Source organism: Zeus faber, assembly GCF_960531495.2.
Source record: "Zeus faber genome assembly, chromosome: 16".
Taxonomy (NCBI): domain Eukaryota; kingdom Metazoa; phylum Chordata; class Actinopteri; order Zeiformes; family Zeidae; genus Zeus; species Zeus faber.
This window is the reverse complement of record NC_137202.1, coordinates 15,294,660-15,309,877: the sequence shown is the minus strand read 5'-3', so window position 1 is coordinate 15,309,877 and position 15,218 is coordinate 15,294,660. Positions and strand designations below refer to the sequence as shown.

The window sequence follows — 15,218 nt, the reverse complement described above, 5'->3', positions numbered from 1 at the left end:
TAGATTGCTGCAGAAATTGTTTGTATAGCCACAATATTGATTTTATTTTTTATATTTGTTGTAAAAGTTGATTGTAAATTGTATTGGTGCAATTATAATCTTTCCATCTAAAACCAAAAATAGATCTTAAAGACCAGCTATCATTGTGACAATAGCCACTAAATATGCAGATTGTGATTTTAGCCATAATCCAGACCTGCCAACCTGCACGCATTTTGTGTACCAACCACGCAATTGTTGGTCAAAATACACAGGTATGAAATACCAGCTGAAACTACACAAAAAAAAAAATCAATCCATACAAAACAAAACAATAAAGTACATTTATTAAGTATTTAAACGACATCCCTCGGATTGTACCAGATGCTACGACCTTGTGCTCGTGGTTCTGTAACCCCTCCCTCTCACGCACTCAACATCAGTTGATACACAGAGCACTGAGCGCAGAGGTACTTAATTATCCACGCTCCATTGCTGAGGTAAAATGGGAAGTGGCGTAGTAATAACCAAGCACAAAAATGTGACTGTAATGTTGGCATATAAAACATGAGATGCGCCGATCGATCGGCTATGACCGGTCATAGGCAGATCAAATATATGTTCAGATTCTGTGCCGGTCAAATTTACAAGCCTGATACACTGCTCATGTACCCGTGCTCGTAAAAATGATCCGATGCCCAAACCTGATACCAACGTAAGTAGTTGTGTAGCTGATGCTCAAAAAAGAAACCAGAGGTCGGCAGTTTGGAGGTACTTCAAGGTAAACAAAGAAGATAAATGATTCATATATGTTTTGCCTGAAAATTTTCCAAAATTGTGCAGACTGCGTATCTCACTGTCACAGCGGAGTGCCGCTCGTGATGAAAGGTTCGGCGCTTTTTTTTGCGACTGTTCTTGACAAATCATTCACTAAAATGAGTTGTTTGATTTTACTTGGTTGGTTTGATGTACGGTAAGCGAAGGAGAATTTCTAGTGGACGAGATTGAGAAGAGTCTATTGTGTATATATTTGTAATTACTTTTTTTGCAATGATTGCAACTTTTTTGGAATGGCAAGTAACGTATAAATATAATATAAAGGTATATTTGCACTTAAAGTGAAAGAGACTTTCATTTGAAGTTTGAACTGGACATTTCCATGTTAGTTATATGTTGTGTTCTACTAAAACTCAGTGAGAGTTACAGGTTGAATTATACTAGAACTTGGTGACAGTCCCATATTCTATTTTATTGGAACTTAGTCACCGTTCCATGTTATATTGTATTCTATTGGGACTCAATGACTCGGTGAGTTTCATATTCTATTATTGTTCCATAGTGAATAATGAACAATAATAAACACACAGTCTCAAAATCAGCAATGTCATTGTGGTAACTTAAAATTGCACTGGCAGTCCATATGTGCAGCTGTCCAATCATGTGAGCGTGATCAGATCATGCAGTGTATTTGTCGTTGACATACAGCAGAAATACCCAAAGAAAATTTGATTACTCCGATCACGGATAAAAACTCAAAAAGATCCGACGACTATGTCAAAGTTATTTAACAATCAATGGTTTATTATGAACTTACAATTGAATGAAAATCCGAATCCGCCAAAATTGGAATCCGCAGGTTAGACTTAAAAAAAATCATAATTCAGAATCGGCCAAGAAAATTGCAATCGGTGCATCTCTAATTGGTAAACATGTTTGGTAATTTTACGAGATGCATTTCAAGGGGTATATCCTAATGAGATAAATCTGTACACTGTATAAAGTTAGTCGTAGTAGCTCACATATGATGTGATGAGCTTCGTTACGAGACGGCTACGGTGTAAATAACTGATGGAGTCATTTAGCTGCAGTAACTCCAACGCCACGGAGACTCCCTGTTGCACTATTGTGGTACTCAAAATATTTTCTTAAGTTTGGCCGGTTTGCATAATCTGTAAACCCTATCAGCAACACAAGATTGGACAAGAGTAGAAATATTATTCAGTTTTGTCCAAAAGCCTTTACAAAATCACACCTGTGGAACCAGAGGTAAACATTTAAATGGGGGAACTCTAAGCTAGCTAGGCCGTTCTGGGAAATGTATTTTCCAATAGATTTGTGTCAGACAATGGCCGTCTGCTTCTTTTATAACTTCTACTATTTCTGTTTTAAAACAATTGCTGCCTGTACTTGTACAACTACTGCTAGTGCTGCTTCTACTACCTATAATACTACTACTCCCCTCAGTATGCTCTATAAGTATGCCAAGGTTGTTGAATAATGGAAGCCAGTAGTGCATGTGGTCTGTAGTAACAGCCATGCGCACATATCTGTGCTGAATTTTGCACTCTGGGATTATGATATTGCAGTGTGCTACAGATTTTGGATACAATTTTTACACGTGGTCAGTAGTTTATGATATGACTACTTATTTCAGTCAAAAATCTGCATGAAAATAGCAGGTTAATACAGTGGCAGGTTAATACAGTGTTACAGTGCTCCCACAGTCTTGACTTTTCGAACTACTACTACGACTTCTACAATTACCATTATCTACCATTATTAACAAGCCTCGTGTATTTTGAGCATATTTTTGCTTTCACTGCTTTCATCAACCTATATGATATTGATGTCTAGATTTGAGTCCCAAGTTTGGTGTTCAATCCAACAATTGTAATCCCCCCCCCACTATTCCTGAAAATAGCCTCATGGGAGGGTCATGTTTTCAGGTTATCATACGTCATCTAGTCCCTTATTAGATTGCTTGCTCTTTATTCACTCATCAACGCAGACTGGCTCCTCTTGTCTTTTTCTGCTCTGGGGGGACTTGTTTACGAAAACGGTCATCCTGGGCAGACTCCCACTCTCATCACTCTTCTTTCTTCTTTCCTCCCTTCCACTCTTTATATGTGTCTCTCTCTATATCCCTCTACCACCTGGTTCCTTAATTTTTCTCCCTCTCTTTTCTTCATTGTCTCGTTTACTTTGCAGTGGAAGCTCCCCGGCTGTAGCTAGAGAGTGCTCCAGTTGTACGCATCCACGTACACGAGCATAGACTAGCAAATGGTGTGTTGCTGTGTACACAGGAGAATCGATAGGGAAAGAGGAAGTATAACAGATGTGATGCAGAGAATACACACACACAAACATTTGGAAGCTTCCAAGTCAGTGTGTGGATTTACACAAGACCACGGGGTGTGAAGCAGCCAATGGAGTGTTAAATGTGATGAGAGTACGCAGAGTACCCCTGTTCTCATGCAGACCTGCCATACTACCAGGTCCAAGCAGGTAAGCCTCTCTGCTCTACCAGCATCTGCCCTCTGGAGAGTGGTTGGATCTTTTGCCATTGGCTGTTTGTCCCTGGTAGTATCTTTCCACACCCACTCCAGAAGGACAAATAATCCTGTTTAAACGGCTGATTCTCAGTGCCTTACAGTCTTAGTTTTAGATGTGAAGTCGACTGTCGACTTTGTTTCTGAACAGACCAAAAAAAATGCCAATTCTAACTCCCTATTTATTTGGGAGTAATGATGGTAGTGATTGCCTAAACAGAAAAATCATCAATGTAATCTCCCATCCAAAGATGGGTGTGGCAGTACTCTCGATTGATCAGATTTGTAGTCACACCTTCTGTGCAAAGCATTTAAATCATTGTCATCAGAACAATGTACTGTACTTTGCAGTGATTAGGTGTGATTATCAGATTTACAAAGCCATACCAATTTACTTCTGACGCAGGAGGAGCCAGGCCCCGAGTCAACACACAGCGGCCAGAGCCTCCAAGTGTCACTTGTACCTACCGTCAGCACTCCACTTCACCCAAGGATCTGACGGCCCCAATCCAGCAAGAAGGCAGAGTGGCAGCTGTTCGATGCGGATATGCATCGGGTGCTAGAAGTGACTGCAAAGGGGGACTAAGGCTGAACAATTAATCAAATTCAAACCGACACCGCAATTAAATAGAACGTTTTTTTCAGATCACAAAGGCTGCGATTAAAAAAGTAAAAATATATTTTTTTAAGTGTTTTTTGACCTTTTTTTTTTTTTTTTTTGACCTTTTTTTTTTTGACCTTTTTTTTTTACACTAACCAATAGGGCTGTTGCCCTACTGGTCAAAAGGTGGCTGCCCAGGGCGTCATCCTGAGGGGGGGCTTGGAGAGTGAGTAATTTGGGCCCAATTTTTTATTCTACTGTGATTTGAAGGTTTGTCTTTTAACAATTCAATAGTTAAATAAAGATATGTTATACAAATCAATTCACATCAATTCATCTCATTTCGTCATAACACATGGGCCTGGCCTGCAGGAAAGAGCAGTTTATATGTTGACTGTATCCATTTTTGTATTAGTCATACTATAGAATTATTTATTGCTTGTGTATCGCAATCACAATATTGGTACAAAGAATTTGCAATTTGATTATTTTCCAAAATCATTCAGCCCTAACGCGTACCGCTGGCTGAAGACAATGGCCACAATTATTGCCAACATAGCAGCAGAGAGGTTCGGGGCAGAGGCTGACAAACCAGCACTCTGAATCACAGAGCAGGCAGGATCCAGCAGCTCAGGAAGGAGCTCAGGTCTCTCGAGGCGGTTGAAGGAGGCAGGGGAAGTCGAGGGGGCAGCCCTGGCAGATCTCCTCAGAGAGAAACTCCTGACACTGCGCAGAACCGAGGGGCACAGAAGGCGGCGAAAGGAGAGTGCAAGGAAGAGAGCACCATTCCTGGCCAATCCCTTTAAGCCCACCAAGAAGCTCCTCGGTCAGAAGCACACCGGCCGCCTGACCTGCTACAAAGAGGCCATCGACGACCATCTCAAGCTCACATACAGTGACCCCGCATGAAAGATCATGCTCTGTGGCCCTTGAGCGCACTGACATCACCGCCAGACCCAACGACAGCGTTACACCTGAAGGAGCTCTGCCTGAGCAAAGTGGAAGGGGTTGTGAAGAGGGCAAGGGCAAGCTCAGCACCAGGCCAAAGTGAAGGTCCCCACAAGGCTTATAAGAACTACCCAAAGGCACTCTACCGGAGGACTGTGACAGTTGTCTGGAGGAGAGGGAAGATCCCCCAAACATGGAGGCGTGCTGAAGGCGTATGGATATCCAAGATAGATCCTTCTGCACTCTCCCCCAGGAACCCAACCTTAGACACCTACCAATTACCAATTACCCACTATCCTAAACACCTCCCCTCCAATCAGATGAACTTATCACATTAGAAAAAACACCAATGAACTTGAACCACTACCCCCCCCCTCCTCCATAGTCACACACACACACACACACACACACACACACACACACACACACACACACACACACACACACACACACACACACACACACACACACACACACAGACAGTGTTACAGTAGTTTAGCCTACCCTTATCTTTCTCCCGACAAAGAATATGGCAGCATTGGTCGGAAAATCGATTTTTCCCATTCTCTACCATGAGAATGGCTAAAGGAAGTTAGTAGGCCTTACTTCAATTAACAGTTTGTCTTTCTTTGGTAACCATTTTATATTTTTATATTTTACATTTTAATATATTTTTATTAAGGGGTCCAGCCCACAGGGCAAAAGTTTTCTTTTTGGCATTTTTCGGGCTGAAAGTGTCAGGCTTACAGCAAACGCCGTATCTCCGGACATGAATGATGTGTCGTTGGATTCGGGGCAGTTCAGACATTTTGTGGTCCAAGTTTGATCCACATCAATCTATGGAATTAGTGAAAAAACATTGTCAATCCACTGGAAGTAGCCGAACGATGACGGAGCGGGGTGCTTTGTGACATCATCATCCAATTTGTATACTGTATGTGCAGGTTGTGGCTCTGGGGGGGCTTGTGCATGGTGCGCTGCGGTCTGGACTCTATTAGTGTGTATTGGTTGCCCAGGATCTGCCAGATCTTTCAAGACAAGAGGGAGCTGCTGCGTTCCATGGGAACTCTGAAAATTGTAACTTATGGTGTCCAGTCCACAGGGCTGGACCCCTATTGTTTTTGCCAGGGGGGGTGCCCACCTGCCCGAGCACCTGCCCCCTGGCCATTTGATGCCCCATGGACCCCATGGTGCCCATTTCATCAGGTTTGTTTTTTCTTTTTTAAGCGTGAATGGGCATCGATGTAGCAGATTGTGCAGGCAAGATATAATGAGGATTGTATCCTTGTCACACTTGCGATGTACACACAGCGTAGGGCAGATCCCGGGGCATCCATGACCTGCCCTCCACTGCGCTGCTCTGTTTACCCAAATGCCTAGAGTCATAGCTGGGGGTCCATGTGCCTTTTCAGCACCTGCCCCCTTTAAAGTGTGCACAGGACTGTAGAGCGGGGAGGCGAGATCCGTTCACCAGTGGGGAGGGGGAGAGCCTCCTCCCTCTCTCTCTCCCTCACCCCCCTCTTCCCCTCTCCCTCTCTCTCCCTCTTCGGTTTCAGAAGATGGTAAACTGCACTTACACCGCTTCAATGCTCGACTTTTAAATATAAAAAAAAAAAAAATCATCTGTCATCAATGTTAATCGCGATCTAAGGACGATTGGCGATGGATGATCTAATCGTAAATCTTTCCAAGCCTAGTAGGATCCATGCTCGGAAAACATTGTCACCGCATCATTACGTCACTCCATCATCGTTGCCCCACATGGCACACAAGTGAATAGAAGACACAAACTACCAAAATTCAAGCAGTTTATTAGCTGTCCCAGCAGAAAGGAGAACACAGTGGATCACCGCTACACCGCCTTTCGTTTGCTTTCCACTTTGTCACCCTCAATGACCTCTTCATTGAGATAACTGTCCATCTCTGTTTCCACCCTCTGCTCCGGGTTGCGGCTTATCGGAGGCTTCACACTCCCTGAGAGGCCACCCAGTGGTTTAGCGTTCTCCACTGGCGGTTGAGGCGTTTCCTCCTCTCCCTCATCATCCTCAACTTCCACCCGAATACGCACCGCTGGGCCCACAGGGCCAGCTCTTTTATTTGACCAGAATGCCACCATCTCAACCTGGTGTTTAGTTTTGATGAAGTCAAACATGGTCTCCCTTGCAACGAGGGTCGAGCAAAGTTGCTGTGCGTATCAATTGCATGGTTTTGTCATTGTCATATTTGATGTCCAGCTGCGCCAAAACCTCCTCTTTGATGACTCTTGTCATGTTGGCATGTTCTTCTACTTTAAGAGAAGGGTCTCTCAGATGATGGAGCATTGGGATGAGGGAGGATAAAGTCATGTAATTTTCCGCCAACCAAATGTCTGTGAAATCTGCGACTGGCCTCAAACCCGCATCCATCGCCTCAAGCACACTGACATCTTGCCAGGCCAAATTGGGGAAAGAACGCCAGCTCTTGTCCGCAGCGAAAACCCTTTTCTTTTTCGTTCCCCAGCTAGTTGCACAATCCTTAAACACACACACACACACACACACACACACACACACACACACACACACACACACACACACACACACACACACAATGTTTTTAAAATTGGAGTAGGCCTAGGCATAATCGGTGGCTGTTAAATAGGCCTACATGAAATGGCCAAGGCTAATATACAACCTTGAGTTGATAACCTAGGGGGCCTATTTAATAACGTTATAAAAAATGCATGCGACATTAATAGGCTCGGCTATGATGACGGTTGATGCAAGCTGATACCCTAATAAATAAAATAAAGCATAACCATAGGTTAAACCCATGTTTAAATAAGACCAATTAGGTGGAACAAATATGCTTATTTTATTGATATTCATTCTTAGTTCTGTTGGCCTGGCATGGGCTTAGCGTTATCAGGGAATGTAGTGGCAGGTCAAATTAATTTTGTGCCTTGCGGAGTTCCCGTCACCTCTGCCAACTATGCGCAAATGCTCCATTGATAGATCGGCATGCACCAAAGGCTTGGTCGGTGTTTGCTTTCTCTTTCTTAATGGCATTATTCACAGCCACATTAAGGTTAGGTTATGTCCAAAACAATTAAGCCATGCCCAATCAAGGTTCCTGATGGCATTAACAATGTCGGCTCCAGTGTCTGTGGTAACACAAGACACCTTTTCTTCTGTGATCCCCCATTCTTTGGCGCACTCTTGCAGCTCTTCAGCGAGCACTGCGGCTGTGTGGTCATTGTGAACATAGGTCGTTTCTCGACATTTCGCTTGCAGCTCCCAACTTTCTGTGACATAGTGTGCTCTGACAATTGTCTAGAGGACCATGTTGGTAGCTGAACACATGTCCGTAGTCAGCGCAACCAAGTCTGCTGCCTCCCACTCATTACTTATCTTTATTATCAGCCCTGAGTTTACCATAGAGATCTGGTATAGTGGTTTTTGAAAAAGATTTCCGCCCAGGAAGCTTGGCACCCTGTGTGCCAAGAAGGGGACCCTTGAGCAAATCCTCGGCTGCTGCTCCAAGGCACTGGCCGACGGGCGCTATTGCTGGTGGCACGACCAGGTCCTTAAATCCATTGCTGAGGCAATCAGCACAGGGCTCAACGACAGCAGGTAGGTCCGCTCAACCAACAAAGCCATCGCATTCGTCAAAGAGGGAGAGCGACCGAAGCTGAAATCTTAAGCGCTGCTGAGCTGGTCTGCTGCCCACAGTACAGGACTGGGTGATGACAGTTGACCTGAGGAGGCAGCTGAAGATCCCAGCTCACATCACCCAGACCTCGCTGAGACCAGACACCATCCTGGTCTCTAAAGGCCACGAAGCATGTCATCCTGCTCGAACTCACGGTCCCGAGGGAGGAGAGGATGGGGGGGGGGGGGGGGGGGCGCAGGAGAGGAAGAGAGCAAAATACCAGGAGCTTGTAGAGGACTGTCGCAGGCAGGGGTGGAAGACCAGGTGCATTCCGATCGAGGTGGGTTGCAGGGGCTTTGCAGCACAAACTGTGCAAAGCCTATGGAACCTGGGCATCACCGGTTCAAGCAGGAGGAGAACCATCAGTAAGAACTTGTAGGCAGCTGAGAAAGCCTCTAGATGGCTCTGCTTAAGAAGAGGAGACCAGTGGGGTCTGTAGCACGCCACTTGGACACTTGATCAACCTCAGTCGGGTCGCCTGGACAAGGGTGTATGATAGTTGAAAGACCCAAAACACCCAATGATTCCAGGTGACATTACTGGTGATGTGTCCAAGTATGTGTATCAGCAGATATATTTTAGAACTGTAGTGATTAGGTGTAAATATCAGATTTACGAAGCAATACCAATTTGCTTCTGCTCGTTTTTTGCTGAGATTCAATTTGCACACAAAGCGAGACCTGAACAGTAATCAACAGCTTCAATCTTTTGAATGATATAAATGTTTAAGATGGATGGATGTAGGTCGGTATCCTCTCTTCCCCTGACATTTTACTGCTGTTGCCGCTCCCGAGCACATGATGTCATCGACTCCTAACGAGTAACTTGCTGTCCATCAATCATGACTCAGGCGGTCAACACTGTGTACTAAAAAGCTTGAGCAGGAGTTGCAAAGCACTTAATGTGTTCAAGTGTGTGTGCAACACCTGGAATTAGAACAATATTATCTTTAAAACAGGTGAGACGTACACAAGAACCCCACAGACATGGCATTGTAGGGCATGAGTCACCAGTCCTTTCTCTCCCCTCATCCCTCTTCTTGTATCTCTCAATCTATTTCTCGTCTCTTATCTCACGCCCATTTGCCAAGCTTCCTCTTCCACAATCTTTCTCTGAATCATAAGAGTTTACCAACCATTTCAAACATACTTCATTATTCAATTTAGATAGGAATTTAGGAATGCTAATGTTGTATTTTTCAAATGTATAATGGATGGCATGGTGACTCAGTTAGTACTGTTGCCTCATAGCAAGTGAACATAGCAACTCAAACCCTTGTGTTTGAATTTACATGTTCTCCTCATGTTAATGTGGGCTTCCTCCAGGTGCTTTCTCCACTGGCTTTACAGGTCCCCAAGCACCCTGCTAAATAGTTAGGCTGGGTAAAATGCAGAGGACAAATGTAGTTGTTATTGAATTAACTAAATGATTCCTATCATCTTCTTAGACTACAGCCATTCAATGCAAATAAAATAAATGAGTAAAATCAAAATCAAAAATATGCTCATAATTCACTACAAAGATTTTAATTCCAACTACTCTGTTCCAAACAAAAAAATCCCATTTGCAGCACACACGCACAAGCAAGATCCATTATGGCAAGCAAAACTGAACAAATTGCATTTGCAGAGCAGCCTTTTTACAAATTGGACATAATGGAAAAGGTTTCCACAGCAAATACAATTTGTAAAAGCTGTCGTTGCATATGCACAACTTCTTCCTCCCTCTCACAGTGTCTCTTTCACTTCAATTTGTCCTCAAACCAAAACAATTATTTGAGCCATTAAACATTTTTATTAGATTCAGCAATTACCAATTGCATTGGTTGTACTATTCTGCCTCTCATTGTTATGTTATTGTTAGGTTATGTTATTCTTATCACTCTACTGTAACCTCGGCTAGCTCATGCAAGATGTTTTTATGTCCCGAGTTGAAAACACCCCAAAACAAGTTGGAGTGGGGAGTGGATGCCCCAGGCGATGGATGAGGGGAATCGGGTGGATGGTGACGGAGGGATGACGGACTATTCAAGCAGGCGGAAACGCGCTGCCAGGGATTGGCAGATAGGCAGCACACTCTCCAGACGGCTCCTCTTCCGGGTGTGTCTGTCCCCCTTGACAGCTGGCACCACGCGACAATTTGAAGCTCCCCTACTCCCGTATAGGGGCGTTCCTTGTGACATAGGTGACTGCCTCCTTAAACGTGCAGAGTGCCACAACCTCCTCTTTAAGAAGACAGCGGAGGTTTTGAGTGATGGATTATAAGAAAAGAGAGAGCAGGAAGGCAAATGTGTGTGTGTGTGTGTGTGTGTGTGTGTGTGTGTGTGTGTGTGTGTGTGTGTGTGTGTGTGTGTGTGTGTGTGTGTGTGTGTGTGTGTGTGTGTGTGTGTGTGTGTGTGTGTCTGTGTGTGTGTGTGTGTGCCTGAGAGGCTGAAAACAAAAGATGCTTTTTCTGTGGAGAAATGCTTTAAATTATTTTCATAGCAGAGTTTGTTCTGGAAATCAGCTCTTGAAGAGGATGGTGCGCGTGTACTGTATGTGAGCGTGTGCTTTGTGATATGACACTGGCTCTTTATTGTGGGACAGCAGCCTCTCTATCTGGGTACTCTTTGTCCTAACAGTAGCTGGCTGCCACTCTTCTCTTTTTCTCCCCTCTTTTCTATCCATTTTCTTCCTCTTCAATTTCCTGTCTTCTTTGCTCTTCAACCCCCCTCTGTGTCTGTCTGCTTATATGTCTATCTACAGGGCTTTGAATTGGTATTAAATACACTTTTGCAAAGATCAAGGCTGTTCATTGCAACTTTAAAAAGTCTAAAATAAGAAGTATTTTGCCATTGAAGTGACTTGTACCTCATAAGAAAAGTGATTGTGAAGATGTAGTCAGTCCTCATGAGAAAAAGTAAAATGATATGGGATGTTTGTTGCCATAGCACAATTGACAGATATGTAGGTAGTTGCACAGGATTATGTAAACATTGGTTAATTTAAAATGGGTAAATGGGTGCATCTGTGACAGTTTCTCGCGCACGTCTCCCTCGCGCACGTCTCCATATCTCAGGCGATGGAGCGGGCTGGGAGGAGGGGGGGGGGAGAGAAAGAGTGAGAGAGAGAGAGAGAGAGAGAGAGAGAGAGAGAGAGAGCTCTTCTGATAATAGCGAAAATGCTCCTCGGAGGAATATCTTAATGCTGATCTTAATTGTTAGTTTAAAACATAGATTAATACATAGAAAATCAATGTTCTTGAATTCGTTAACGTTGAAACTCATACCACGGGCTTAAATCATTTACCCCCGGCGCCGTTTAGTACCGGGTCTCGCTACACAACCCTAGGCACGGGCGACCCCCGCCGAACAGTTGAATATTTGCATTGAACAGCCAAATATGGTTCAACTGACAAAATCTGATTCCACTGACAACGTTCTGAGTCGGGTACAGCCCTAGCGGCGTATATGTATATACTGTATGTCTATGTTTGTGCAGCGAACAGAAATACAATTTAAACTAAAATTGTGAAAATTTTCAATGTCAGTGAACTTGCTCCTTCTGTCTTATTTCCAACATGGTGATCATTTCCAGGGAGCGCTCTGAGGAAAACAAAGTGATCCGTCTTTGCGACCGTGGCACAAACGTTGGCCCCGGAAACTAATTAGCCTTAAATGAGCTGTTTTTCTTTGTGCACTTTGCTTAAGAGGGCCATCTAAAAGTGCCTCTAAATACTGATCTAACGAACACTTAACGTGACTCCTCCAAATCAGACATCGGTCACAACCCACTCTTCTTGGTCCTATCCGGTCTCTCCCTCCACTCCACTCTCTCGCTATCTCTGGCTCTCTGTCCGACACAGGCCATTGTTGTTCTTCCAGGACGGCTGCACTCCTGTTAAGTGCCTCAGACAGAAGGACCACGAGAGGACACACGCACGCACTCACATACACACACACACACACAGGCACACAAACGCACACACACACACACACACACACACACACACACACACACACACACACACACACACACACACACACACACACACACACACACACACGCACAAACACACACGCACGAACACACACACACACACACACACACACACACACACATATGCATACACACACATGCACATCCACACACACACAATGACGTGCAAATCCACTGTAAACGCCAATACCGTGCTCCGGCGGGTTATCTTCCAAAAAACAGGAGCCTTTCTGTGTGGAGTTTGCATGTTCTCCCCGTGCTCACATGGGGTTTCCTCCACCTCACGTCAGTAAGGACCCCCACCAAAAACATGCACCCATCATCGTCTGACCAGCGATGGACACTTATCACCTGGTCCCCGGGCGCGTCCACGTATGCTGCCCACTGCTCCTGGCTGTGCCCCCGGAGGAAGGACAAGCCAGGATGGGTCAAAAGCAGAGGAGCCATTTCACCGGCCACCATCAAGCATGTGCATGTGTGTGTGTGTGCAAGCATGTGTTGTGGAGTGTCGTGTGACGATTAAAGACTGTTTCTTCTTCTTTCTTCTGTTTCTTTCTACACTACAAAGTAGGAGAACAGAATGATTAATCTGAAGTTTGGAATGGGATCGTTGATTTTTAGATGCAAACAGGCAGTTTCATGCACCGCCAGTATCAGTGCCTTGCGTTGGACTATCAGAGTATCTGCAGATTTTGAATCAACGATAAGAATCGAAACGTTTTTCTTTTTACACTGTTTTGTAGAATGAAGTGAATGGATGAGGTAGTTTGATGTGGACACACCTTCCTTCTCCTCCCACATCAATTTATTTTCTCATATTTCTTCCATGTTGATGTTTTTCAATCTGTCGTACTCACCTCTTTTTTTTTTCTAATCACTTGACTCTTTTATCCTTCTCTTTTATTTTCCTCAAATCTCTCACTCTTTCCTCAGGTGACTTGTCTGTCCTTTTCCTCTTTTTCCCTTTGTCCCCCTTTTTCGTCTCTCACCTCGCTCCTTTTGTCTCTTCTGACTCGCCTCTCCTTTAGTGTCATTTTCTCTCCATCTTCCCACCTTTTCTCCTCCTTTCCGTCCCCTATTTTTGAGTCCATTCCTTCTCTCCTGCTCCACAACCTCTCCTTTTCTCGTGTCCGTTTTCCTTGTCACTCATCTCTCTCTCTCTCCGTTTTCTGTCTCACAGGCAGCCAGACAAACTGGTGGTTGTTTGGACACGTAGAAGTCGACGGAAATCATCCAAGGTTCGTATTTGACTCTTTAGACAGTGATTCATTTTTTTTTTATTGCAGCGCGTGTGTAATAAAAATGAACGTGCGAGTGTTTTTAGTTAAAAAAAAAAAAATTCAAACAAAATGTGCAGGTCTGCTTTAGCCAGCTACTGTTGCTTCTAAAGTGCCTGTTATTGATCATCATCCCTTTTCTCCTGTGTTCTACATCACTGTTGTTGTATCTGTTCAGTCCCACAGTTGGCAGCCTGGCATCAAGAACCCCTACAGAGGAGTAGTGGTATGGCCCGTGCCGGAGAACATCGAGATCACTGTTACTCTGTTTAAGGTTGGTAGAGCTGGTGATTAAAATGTTCACATCAATAGTGTCCAAAACCTTGTGTAATGTATTCCCAACTCACCCAACCTGTTGAGCTGCACCTGTCGGAAATTGCGGATGACAGTATGGTGTGATATGGTAGAGGCTTTCTGCAAACCAAACCAACTTTAATACGAAAGAGCATTCAGAAGAAGTCCTGGATATAGTTATAGTGAGGCACGGGTGTGGGAAAGGGTTTCGAATCTCAAAGGCACTGAACATATCCCAGTGCTCAGTGCGGACTAAGGCCAGGATGCCGCTAAACTCAGCTGAGCAACAATGGCACTTGTTAGAGAGGTGACTGCCTGAGACTCAAACTGAGTGGCAGAGGTCAGGGACTGAGACTGAACGTCATGGAATAGGGGAAGAAGTGAGAAGCCCTGGCTGATTTAAAAAACAAAACAAAAAAAACAAAAAAGCAAAAAAAACCAAACCCCTTAATCCTTCCCCACAAAGATGTGGCAGAAAGTACCATGAGACTAAAGTGGAACTTTTTGGCTTGAACACTTCAGCTGTATGTTTGGGGTAAATCAGCCAGCTGACACCGTCTTCACTGTAAAGTACGGTGGTGGTAGCATCATGTTATTAAATGGTTAAATGGTTTTCAGCAGCAGGGACTGGCAGTCCGGTCAGGATTGATGGGAAAATGAATGATGCACAATCAAAACCTGCTTCTCCTCGGCCAGAAAGTTTAAACTGTGGAGCAAGTTTGTTCTCCAGCGGGACAACAACCCAGTGCACACTGCCAGAGCAATACTGGAGCGGCTTATAATGAAGAAAATGTACAGTATGTCCTTGGCGGGCTAGTCAGAGTCTTCTGAGTCTTCTGAATCTCAACCCCATCGAGACTTGTTCAACCAATTACTGAACGAGGGGGTGAAGGGGGTGAATACATTTTTTATTTTTTTATTTTACATTGTTAATGGTGTTAATGGGAGAAGATCTGTGAAGAACAGTAAATAAAAAATTCCAGTCATTTATGTCAAAAAAACGGTTGAGGGACTGAATACATTTTCAAGGCACTGGTGCTTTTGAAATGGCAAGGTCATCGCTATTCTGTTTAATTGTAAAACATCAGGGTCATAGTTACTTTCAGGTAGACGAAAGCTCAAC

The 15,218-nt window shown here is 44.1% G+C and overlaps 1 protein-coding gene across 3 annotated transcripts in view; it reads left to right on the top strand.

Annotated features, from left to right (window-relative positions):
* The window catches only part of ehbp1 (EH domain binding protein 1), a 177,964-nt gene that overhangs the window by 13,669 nt on the left and 149,077 nt on the right, over positions 1 to 15,218 (top strand). For all 3 annotated transcript variants that reach the window (XM_080016292.1, XM_080016291.1, XM_080016290.1), the window contains exons 3-4: positions 13,705 to 13,762; positions 13,980 to 14,075. In XM_080016292.1, the coding sequence (XP_079872418.1) occupies positions 13,705 to 13,762; positions 13,980 to 14,075 (154 nt within the window). The remainder of the gene's footprint in view (positions 1 to 13,704; positions 13,763 to 13,979; positions 14,076 to 15,218) is intronic.